General features: G+C 37.4%; 1 protein-coding gene across 1 annotated transcript in view; it reads left to right on the plus strand.

Moving 5' to 3' along the window:
* Nucleotides 1-12,434, plus strand: part of ASXL3 (ASXL transcriptional regulator 3) — a 142,159-nt gene that overhangs the window by 114,257 nt on the left and 15,468 nt on the right. The window contains exon 8 of the mRNA XM_010380520.2: nucleotides 11,814-11,910. Within this exon, the coding sequence (XP_010378822.2) occupies nucleotides 11,814-11,910 (97 nt within the window). The remainder of the gene's footprint in view (nucleotides 1-11,813; nucleotides 11,911-12,434) is intronic.

Below are 12,434 nucleotides of genomic sequence, written 5' to 3' on the forward strand. Positions count from 1 at the left end.
TACAAGGGGGAATTAAAGATATGTTAGATACCCAGACTCAGGGACTCTCATAGCATCCTTTCCTTCTCTAGGTATGCCCCATGCCATTAAAAAGGACATTTTACCCTTTACCACTGTAGGTGCAAGGCTCTTGGAGCAGCAGAAGCTGTCTGTCTGTTTCACAGTTCCTGGCACATAGTAGATGCTGTGAAATGTTTGTTAAATGGGAATGACTAATAGATAGTCACTTAAACACAGCTGTTCAGTGTATTACAAATGGAAACAGTGATTCATTGATTCCCACTACATTATAACATAACCTTATTTTATCTATACAAGAACATGAGCTTGAGTTTCACTAAATAAAACATTAGTATTCATGACTGGGTACATTGGAAGTTCCCCCCCGCCCGCCCCCCCCTCGCTCTGCTACACACAGAGGGAACATTAAAGAAAATACAGTTATAAAAGGTTCTCTTTTGAAACATACACATTCTCATATTTGCTACAACTTGTTCCAATTTTGAAAACATCACTTCTCATCGAGGTCCAGCAGAATGTCCCAAGATGTGGCCAAAGGTCCTCCACAAGTTTGTCATGAAGTAGATATACTGTAAACATCAAACACTTCTCTAATTGTGGAGAAGCTGATGAAAGCGTGATCTGTCAGAGGCTTTATTTTTGCCTTTAGATGTCTTTATTTCAGTTATTTTTACTGATTTTGCCACAGGCTACATCTCTCCTGAGCAGACTGCTGAAGAATCAGAAATTATAGCACTTTAATAGCAGTTCCTGTCTTTGGAATATGAAAACGGATTGATTCTTAGAAAAGGTGTCAGAATTTTAAACTGTAGAATAGTATCATTGGAAAATAATTATTGTTTTAACTAATATTGCATGCAAGCTTAAGGGAAATCCCATGTAAGCACAGTAGTTGAAACTGAATACCTGAAACCTTTCAAGAATCAATATTAATATTCTCCTTGTTTCATTTGCTTTTAACATTGCATACATCCCTCAAATATGGCTTTCCTGATTATATATGCTGAAATCCTTAGCGGCAATTATAAGAAAACCCTTTTCTCTTAGAACAAGAGAATTGTTTTCTTTCCTTAATTGGGGCCTAAGAAATTGCTTTCCTACAGTCTTATTCTAAAGAATAGCCTCCCCAACATCTGATAGATTATCTCCTCTGCTGATTTGGAAATTTAGACAGGTCATGTGGTGGGATCGGGAGGATAGTTCTCATTCTCTTGAGAACAGCAAAAGGTTCCACTTGAAAGGAGACCATTATTTTGGCCAAGTGGTTGGATTGGCTAAAAATTCTATTTGCAAAGGAAAAAGAAAAAATTATATGTACACACATACATATATGTATGTGTGTATATAGATAATTGCATAAATGTGTATGCATGTTCCATGTATGTATATTAAAGTACATATGTATATATATGTATAGATGGATATAGAGATGTACAATATATACACATATCACAAAAGCAGTAAGTAGTAGAAAAGGACAGCTTAGAGGAAGACAGGCTTTTATTATGACATCTTTAAAACTCCATCGTAACAATAATGACAAAAAGCCTTCCACATTTCCATCTAAGTGCTGCTTTGTTCAGTAATATTTTCTCTCTGAAATTTACTTTGTGTTCACTTTTGCTTGATTCCACGCATACTTTTAAAACTTACTTGGAGGAAGGATGAAAGTAGGCTTACCTTGTTTTAATTTACTTTGCTTTATTGCACTTCACAAATACTGTGTTTTTTGGTAAATTGAAAGTCGGAGGCAACCCTGCACTGAGCAAGTCTATGGGCACCATTCCATTTTTCCAACAGCATGTGTTCATTTTGTGCGTCTGTGTCACATTTTGGTAATTCTCATAATATTTCAAGAATTTTTATTATAATTATATATTTCAATATTAAAATATGATTATTATTATATATATGGCGATGTATCATCAATGATCTTTTTTACTATTATATTTGTTTTGGGGTATCACAAACCATGTCCTTATAAGATAGTGAACTTAATCCATAAATGTGTTCTGACTGTTCACTGAGCAACTGTCTCCCATTTCTCTCCCTTTCTTCAGGCCTCCCGATTTCCTAAGACAGAGCAGTATTAAAATTAGGCCAATTAATAACCCTACAATGGCCTCTAAGAGTTCAGGTGGAAGGAAAAGTTGCATACGTCTCACTTTTCAATCGAAAACTAGAAATGATTACATTTAGTGAGGAAGGCATGTTGAAAGCTGAGATAGGCCGAAAGCTAGGCCTCTTGCACCAAATAATTAACTGAGTTGTGAATGGAAAGGAAAAGTTCTTAAGGGGAATTAAAAGTGCTACTCCTCTGAACACACAAATGATGAGAAAGTGAAACAGCTTTATTGTTGATATGGAGGAAGTTTTAGTGGTCTGAATAGAAGATCAAATCAGCCGCAATATTTCTTTAAGCCAGAGCCTAATATAGAACAAGCCCCTAACTCTTTTTTATTCTCTGAAAGCTTGGAGAGGTGAAGATGTGCTAGAAGGGAACTTGGAAGCTAACAGAGATTAACTCATGAGGTTAAAAGAAAGAAGCCATCTCTATAATCTAAAAGTGCAAGGTGAAACAGCAGTGGTTGATGCAGAAGCCGCAGCAAGTTATTCAGAAGACCTAGCTAAGATTATTGATGAAGGTGGCTGTGTTAAACAACAGATTTTCAGTGTAGATGGAACTGGAAAAAGATGCCATTGGGTTTTTATAGCTAGAGAGGAGAAGTCAATGCCTGGCTTGAAAGGATAGACTTACCCTTCTGTTAGGTGCTAATGCAGCTGGTGGCTTTAAGTGGAAACCAGTGCTCATTTACCATTCCGAAAATCCTATAGCCCTTTAGAATTATGCTAAATCTATTCTGCCTTTGCTCTGTAAATGGAACAGTAAAGCCTGAATGACAGCACATCTGTTTACAACATGGCTTACTGAATATTTTAAGTCCATTGTTGAGACTTACTGCTCAGAAAAAATATCCTTTTCAAAATATACTGCTGATTGACAATGCACTGGCTCACTGAAGAAGCTGATGGAGATATAAAAGGAGATTAATGTTGTTTTCATATTACTAATGCAATACATATTTTGCAGCATATGGATCAAGGAGTGATCGAATAAGACTTTGACTTTTAAGTCTTATTATTTAATAAATGCATTTTCTGTGGCTGCCATCGATAGTGATTCCTCTGATGGTTCTGGGCAAGGTGAATTGAAAGTCTTTTGGAAATAATTCACCATTCTGGATGCCATTAAGAACATTTCTGATTCATGGGAGGAGTTCAAAATAGCAACATTAACAGGAGTTTGGAAGAAGTTGATTCTGATATTCATAGATGACTTTGAGGAGTTCAAGACTTCAATGAAGGAAGTCACTGCAGATATGGTGCAGATAACAGGAGAACTAGAATTAGAAGTATAGTCTGAAGATGTGACTGAATTGTTGCAATCTTAGGATAAAACTTTCATAAGTGAGGAGTTGCTTCTTATGTGTAAAGAAAGTGGTTTCTTGAGATGCAGTTGACTCTGGGTTAAGATGCTGTGAACGTCGTTGAAGTAAAAACAAAGGACTTCTAATATTTCATAAACTTAGTTGATAAAGCAGCGGCAGGGTTTAAGAGGGTTGACTCCAATTTTGAAAGATGTTCTGCTATGGGCAAAATGCTATCAAACAGCATCACATACTACAGATAAGTTTTTTTGGGAAAGGAAGAGTCAATCAATGCAGCAAATTTTGTTGTCAGCTTATTTTAAGCAATTACCATAGCCATTCAAGCCTTCAACAGCCACCAACCACCCTGATCAGTTAGCTGCCACCGACATCCATGCAAGACCCTCCACCAGCAAAAAAATTATGACTCACTGAAAGCTCAGATTATTGTTAGCATTTTCAGAAATAATGTATTTTTAATTAAGGTATGTAAATTGATTTTTAGCATAATGCTATTGTACAGTTAATAGACTACAGTATAGTGATAGCTTTTATATGTACCGGGAAACCAAAAAATTTATGTGACTTATTTTTTTGCAACATTCACTTTATTGTTGTAGTTTGGAACTGAATTTGCAGTGTCTTTGTGGTATGCCTGTATAACATTTTTTATTTAGCCCTCATATGACTAGAGATAGTCTTGATTACAGCATTATAATCACAATACTTAAAAAATTATTACATATATTAGGACTTTTTTGACAGTGGTTGCAAAGAATTGTTTCCTTCAGTGGCTTTGACTTGAGGTTTTCAAGCTTGTAGGTTAAGGTTTATTACATCATCTTTAATATTTTTTCACTATTTATTCTGAATACTTAGTTCTCACAATATTCTCAGAATAGAAACTTATATTCATTTGTTAAAGAGGGATATAGTCTCTAGCATGGGGAAATTCATTGTCCCATGTTTATCACGTTTGGCTGTTTCTGTCAATGATACAACTCTTTATTGCATCAGTTCCCAAACTATATTCTGGGGAATAGTTGCTCCATGAGATACTGATGGTTGTTCTGTGAGATGATTATAAAGTTTAAAAGTTTGGGAAATACTGTATAATTTATTCTTCAGGATTTAAAATAAATTTTAGTGTATTAGATAATACAGTAAATGAAACTACTTGACCATATTTAGTACATGCAGGCTATATTTATTGTATGGAAGAATGCATTTCTTTTAGATGGATTTATCTATTAAAATGCCTGGTTTTCAAAACACAATTTTGGTAACACTGTCTTACTGCAATTTTGGAAATAACTTTGAAAACTTATTTGCAAAATTGTCTTTGGCATACTGCTGATCTATCTCCTTTAGGGAGTCCATCCCTCTTAAGAGCCTTCTTTCATTTTTATGCCTATCTTTATGTTATTCTAAAGGATAACATTTTCCCTTGTGGATAAATCTTGAGCATATCTGTAGAGTCTCCTGGGCCATCTGAATTATACTTAGTGGTAAGGAAAAAATTAAAATTTACCTTTTAAAGAGAGTCAGTACCCTGGCTTTTATTCATACTGGGATGTAGACTACAGGGGCATTGGGTGCTTAATCATGCAGGGTATAAGTGGCTCAATGATAACAACATATGATAGTTCATATGCTCATTACTCTCTTATATTGTATTAGACTCCTGATTAGTGTCTCACTGTCTAGGTTGTCTTTGCTCTAAAGATCCTATTGATTTTTGTATTGGACACAACAGCTAACATAGTGTACTGCACACACTGTTTACCTTAGTAATGCTAAAAGGCTTGATAGATATTAGCACGTCTACAATACAGATCACCTGCAAGCACATTCTTCCCTTACACCTATCAATGTGATGCCACCTGCTCTGATTTTCTTCCTACCTCTTTCTGCTTTTTCTTAGTCTTTCTAACAGGATCTACTTTACCTCCTCATTCCTTTTACATTAGTATTCCTCAGGACTCTGCTTTAAGCCATCTTCTCTTTTGGTAAATATTCTTCGAATGTTCTCATCTATACCCATGTTTCCAACTACACTTTATTTGCTAATCGTTCCTATTTGGAAAAATATTTACCATTGAGCATCTTGCCCTATTCTCAGTTACTGACATCAACATATCCAAAGCCTTCATTTCTTATTTCTAAATACTGTTTCCCCCTTGTGCCTTTTCCTGTCTTGATGTTTGGTGCCAGCCTCTACCCAGTTAGCAAGCCTTATTCCTGGGAATCATCTTCCACATCTTTGTCTCATCTTTCTCAACCCCAGTTATCACTCAGTGCCATCAATTCTGGTTTTTATACTTCTCTTGAATGTTCTCCTTCCTCTCTGTTTCCACTGCCTAAACAATCTGAAAACTTTTCGTTGTTGGTTCTGCTGGCTCTTGATGCTAGTTAACAGAAATCCCTGTCTTAGTCTTGCCTTTTTCCAGGGCATCCTCTACACTGTAGTAGGAGTAACATATCGAAGACATCTACTGGGAATTATAATCAGCATCTCAACCTGATGTAGTGCTAAAACAAACCTCCTCTGCCTATAGTCTTGTCTTTTTAAAACTAATTAGCAGTTTTCTGCTTTTCATTCCTAAGTCCAAAATTCTTGATATCATCCTCGCCTGCCCTCTTTCATACCACACATTTAATCTATCATCAAATTATGCTGGCTCAATCTTCGGGATGTAATCAGAACCTAACCATTTCACGCTGCCTCCAGTGCTGTTACCCCAGTCCAAGCTACTATCATTTTATTCCTGGATTATTGAAAACCCTATATACCAGTGTGCCCAGTAGATCTTTATCTGCTAAAGCTATGCTGTCTAGTACAGTAGCCACTAGCCACTTGAGGCTTTTGAGCACTAGAAATATGGCTCACTAGAATATGAAGTGAGATGTGCTATTAAAAAGATACACTGGATATTGAAGCATTCGTTTTCAAAGAGAATGTAAAATACCTCATTAACAATATTTTATATTGAATATATGTTGAAATAATATTTTGGATAGTTTGGATTAAAGAAAATGCATTATTGAAATTAATTACCTGTTTCTTTTATTTTTTCCAACATGATTAGTAGAAAAAATTGAAATCACATATGTGACTCTCCTTTATATTGCTATTAGACAGCAGTACTCTAAATATTTTTCTGAGCACAGCAATCAGAGCTAACCTTTGGAAATGTCAGATCTTATCATTCTTTGGACCAACACCCTCCAAAGGCTTTCTAGCCCCCTCGAGGGAGAAGGCAGTCTGTACAGTGGGTGACAAGGCCCAGTGTGATCCTGTCCCTTCCGCTCCTCTTCCTCCCACTTTCTGCTGTGTAGCTCCAAGGGCCTCCTTGCAAGACCCACCTGAGGGCCTTTGCATTTACATTCTCTTCGCTTGACTAACTATTTCCCAGCTGGCTGTGTGGCTTGCTTTTGCATTTCTTTCTGCTCAAATATCTCTCATTAATTCTATTAGAGAGGCTCATCCCGATACCCTCTCTGGAGCAGCCATCATCTTACCTGCACATACTCAATGTGAATGTTTTCTTCATGTTTTGGCTTTACTTTGAATGACTCCTCGTTTCCTGTAGAATGAAGTCCAGATTACTTAGTATTTCTCGGTGCACCATTATTATTTAGCCACTTTCTAACTCCAGCACTCACTGTTCTCAGCAACTCTCATACTATGCAGTTAGAATCACTTGCAAGAAACACAAAATAAGAAAACTGTGGTTTGGAAAGTAGAGGTTTAAAGGATTATTATTAAATGTAAATCTATTCTTGCACTGAATTAACATGCATTCTTCTTCAAACGTTGTATGATATGCAAGGAGGACAGTTTATTTAACCCTTTGAATTCGAGTTGGCACCCATTCCTTAAAATGTATGTTAATAGTATCCATACCAAAGACACATGATATACTTTCCAAGAAAGAGTATAGACCTTTGTAAAAGGATCTCTATGTGAGTAAGTTTTCTTTTAGTGTTTATTTTCCTTTGGAACAAAGATTATGATCAGAATTTTTCTCCTGCTAATGAAATAGGAACTATAACTTATCAATAGTTAGATACTTCATTATAAGAGAGTTAGGTGATTTGGAGAATGAACATTTCTATTTTGGGTAATCAGGAAAACACATTATAGCTTAGGAATAAATCTTTCAGAAATGTTTATCGTTCCATTTCATTCAAATATATCTTTTGGACAGTATTTCTTAAAACCCATAAAATTAATGGTGTATTTAAAACATTTCATTGGCATTTATTTCCTAAATCAAATTCAGCACTAGTATTTAATTGTACTGTCTGTCACAGCCTGGGGATCTGGCAGTTAAAATTATTTTTCTCTTTTAAAATAAAAATATTTTCCTCCAGGGCTAGCTTTCATATTCTTGAGTGTGTTTATGTCACACTGCCTTGCATTTCCATGTGCTGAGATCTGGAGAATCTGTCAGAGCTAATCTGGATCTGGTATTTATTTGTATCTTAAAATTATGCTGAAATTTTAATTACTCACCATGCCCCTGGCTTGGTAGGATATATGGAACTCAACTTCTATATATCAGCTACTGGAGTTAAATTTTAAATCCTTCACTACCCAAAGCAAGGGCAGTACAATAAACTTTTGTTTACCCTCTGCAGGATGCTAAATGTTATACTGACTATAGAAGTTTATAAGGCAAAATCTAAGTCCTCAAATGCAGAATAATTCTAATCCACCGTGCCTTCTATACATGTGCTCCAGAGTGAGTAACTTTCTCTCCCTCTTCAGAGAACTTGTCTTCCGCCTGTCAGTCTTAATTGAAATCTGTCTTTGCAATATGAATACCTTTCCCCTTTTAATCTTTCTAAATTGAGTTGCCATTTTCTCAAGGCTCTGGAATCACAAGGGCATCTATTCAAAGTTAATATTTGTAGAAAAATTTCGGACTTCATAGAGGCATATCATTTATATGACTATCTTGTCCTCACCCTTATTGTCTTTACTAAAACTCCTTTATAACATTTCTCAAAGACTTGTACTCAAGGTTGGCCATCATTTCATCCACTCCATCTCCCAGAATCATCCTGAGCAACTTTGATGTCTCCTGAAATGTTCTCCCAATGCCTTTACCTTCTTAATCCTGAAGACCTTCACCCAGTCATAAATATATCTCAGATTTGTCTTTCTTTTATAGCCTTTTACTGAAATACTCCAGTACCCTTTCTAGCAATGTCTCAGTTTCATTTTTCCTCCTCTCTTCTGTTACACAGCTACCAAAGTCATGTTTTTAAACACATACCTTTTAGGTTTTTTCCTTGGCTTCAAAAATTTGATATTTCTCATTGCCTAAAGTGGCGCTTCACAACTTTCCACCATCATGGCTTACATTGAAAAAGGTAATAAATATGCGTGAGTAAACTGAGGGGGAAACTTGGACTAACCTGGGGCCTATGGTACGTTTACTGGGCTGCTCCCATGTAAAGCATAAAGCCCAGGCTCTTTAGGTTTGGTGTCTTATTTAGGAACCTCCTCACCTTTTCCCTCCTGAAACAGTACTGGAACAAGAACTGGAGGACAGGTCATTTTAGAGCCAAAGCCAGGTGTTAAATAGGGTGAGACAGGGAGGAGAGAAGCCCTTTGGACAACTGTGGCTCATTTATTGGAGAAAATGTGTAGAATGAGCCACGAAACTGTTCCACAGGAGGACAGCAGGACAATGAAGCATTTTTCTACAGTCTGTTGTCTCTAATAAATTGGGAGTTGCACCCAGGGACAAACTCTGCATCTCCAGGCTGTACCTGCAGGGGAACTTGAAGTTCTTTTTGCTTCAGAGAAAGTCTTAGAGTGTTACAGGCTTAAGTTGGACCTAAGTGAATTCAACTGTAGTGGATTCAACTGTTTACCCTCTTTACTCTTTATTCATGTAGCCAAGATGGTATAAAGTGGAGTATCAGAAATGTCTGTTGTAGACTTCCTCTTGTACCACTCAGATCTTGTGCCTCACATTAAGCTCCCTCTCTTTAACTCTTTAATACTAATACAAAAATGAAAATAACAAGACTTATGACCAGACGCTTAGTTGATCAGCTATAGGCTGTGCCAGTCTCAAGCTGGTTTTAAGGATGTGGTTGGAGCTCATCATCTCCCTCCTTTGATACTCATTTCTGATTTTCTCACTCTTAGTCAGCACTTCTAGAAGTGACCCCGACCACCATCCCTGAGGAGTTTGAGCCATTGGTTGTCTTGCCCTGTCAGGATGTCAATCACCCGGCACGAATAACACCAAGAGATGTCCCAGGGAATCCCCAGCATTCCCAACACCCTTCTGTTCATCCCTTCCCTGTTGCAGCAGTCTTATTTCCTCATGATGGTTAGGGTTAATTGATTATCCTGTCTCCTTTCTTTGCCTACTGGTCCAACAGCATGAGTAATACAAAGTAACTAGACAAAGCTTTGGCTACAATGGGACCCTTACATTATCCACTAGTGCAGTGGTTCTCAACTAGGGATGATTTTGCCCCCACGGGACATTTGGCAGTGTTTGGAGATGTTTTTTGTTGTTACATCTAATAGGGAATTGCTCCTGGGATCTACTGGGTAGAGTCCAGGGATGGTGCCAAACATCCGACATTACACAGGACATGCCCCCACTAAAAAGAATTATCTAGCCCCAAATGACAGCAGTGCCAATCTTGAGAAACCCTACTCTAATAGAAGTGATTCCCTGCTGGGAACCTGGACTTCTAATCCCACAGAGGCTAGAGCTATGGGGACAGAATGCAGGCAGTCTGCAAGTGGTTGTTTGGGAACGATAGTGCAAAGGTTTTTTCATTCTGTCCCTTAGTTCCCAGATCCATGTATTCTAGCCATTGGGAGCATACCACCAAACAGCACCCATTTGGTTGAGTGCAGAAACCACACTGCAGAGGATAGTGTCCGAGAGTTGTCCAGTCAAAGGATGGGGAAGCTGAGACATTTATTCATTCATATATCAGAGCTTTGGTAAACCTATGAGGTGGAACATTGACATGGTGATGTAACTGTACATCAGTCATGCTGAACCCAGGTGGGTGAAAAGGGCGTACAAGGACCAAAAGTATCTGTTCTATGTAGAATATATTCAGAATATAAATACAGGGTATTTTTCTTTATTGCCAGTGAATTTCCAGCACCCATACATGTGCCCTGCACATAGGTTCATATGAGTGGCTTAACAAGTTTCTGTTGAATAAGATGAAATAATTGAGCATGAATAAACAATAAATCAATGAATAAATGAAATGTCGCCTGAAAATTTTCAAGTGTATTGAATATTTTAGTGTGGTTACCAGTGCCATCTTAAATGAAGAACCTCACGATCTCGAATCTGTGGCCTCCCTGTAGATGTCACAGCGTCAACAATCAGCGTATCTTGCATTTGTTCTCAGTGTCTCTCTTTGCTGGCTTTGATTAGCTATTATCCACCTTAAGATAATATACTTGCTTTTTATGTTCAATATTCTCCTTTGCTCCTGAATGATGATTCAGCTGAAACATTCATGAAGGCATTATTTGAGTTAAATTTTAAAAGAGTGATAGTATTTCAATAGGTGAAAACGGAGTGTAGAGAAGATCAAAAACAAATAAAAAAATGAGGATAAGAAATCTCTTAAGTGTGTTTTCACGTAATTATAATTAGTGCTTAGGATATATGAATTCTATATGTGGAAGGAAGAGGAAATCTTTGAAGATCTAGTTGGGTTTACAGTTTGCCAGGCCTTTTAGTACCAGAGGAAAGCATCTTCACACCTTCATAAATGCCCCAGTTACTGATAGTTCATTATGTTCTGCTTCTACAGTAATGCTCATGCTCGTTGACAGTATACCTTATGCTTTTATCTCTAACCATTCTGTCCAGATCCTCTTAGACTCTCATGAGGCTGCATCAGGTTCTTCCTACACTCTCATATCCACATACATATATTCTCCGAGCTTTTGCATTTTGAGCTTCTTAATTCTCACTCACCTAATGCTTGACATTGTTTAATTTGTTATGTGTTTTAAATTCACTCGCCAACTACATAAGAAGCCAGCCAAGGACAACACTAATTATTTCTGTCTCCTACACATCAGCAAGCAGAATGCATACATCAAATCTCCTAGTATTCATCCCAGGAGACCAATCTTTTGTTGGGTCACTTTCCTCTCTTCCTCCTACCCTGCACATGCTCTCACTGGAGCTCCTGCTCGCTCTCCCTTCTCCTTTCTCTGTCTCCTTCCCCCTTCCTCCACCTCACACATACACTATCCAACACCACTCAGTTTTTGATTCTTTCCTGCATACTTCTGCCTTGAGTTATTCCTGATGGAACCTTGTTTTTGTCGGCTTATTTTCCTAGATGGGAAGTGATGGAATTTTACGCCTCAGTACTTCAGCTCTAAATAATGAATTCTTTGCATATGCAGCACAAGGGTGGAAACAGCGACTGGCAGAAGGTAAATTTGTATTTTCTATTATTATGTGACCTACTGGAGTACACATACTGTACTGAGCTTTGTACCTTTCTCTGATTTCCCAGTCTTTTTCCCCCCACAGTACACTTTAATTTAGTAAAAACTCTTATCCCTTTCCAAATGAGTTCACTAATTCTTTTGTTATACTTGACATTATTGATGTCAGATATTTTTGAAGAAAGCATAATTTTATCTTGAACATCGTAAAATTTTTGATGCAGCAACATTTTCTTGGGGATGGTAATTTTAATGACACTGTTTGATCCATTATGCATTCTCTTAAGCATCCTGGTACCTAAATAAAATTCGTTGAATGCTCTCTTCCCCGGATGTTACTGCTTCACCTTATTCTTGCTTTAGTCACCAAGTTTCTTGAAAGACTAAAAAGTGCCCAATGCTACTATATTTTTCCTCTTTACACACTCACACTGTTACAGTCAGGGTGGGCCCACTGTATACGACTGAAATATTCCTCCTAGAGAAGAATACTAGCCAGGCGTGGTGGC

Source organism: Rhinopithecus roxellana, chromosome 21 (assembly GCF_007565055.1).
Source record: "Rhinopithecus roxellana isolate Shanxi Qingling chromosome 21, ASM756505v1, whole genome shotgun sequence".
Classification (NCBI taxonomy): Eukaryota; Metazoa; Chordata; class Mammalia; order Primates; family Cercopithecidae; genus Rhinopithecus; species Rhinopithecus roxellana.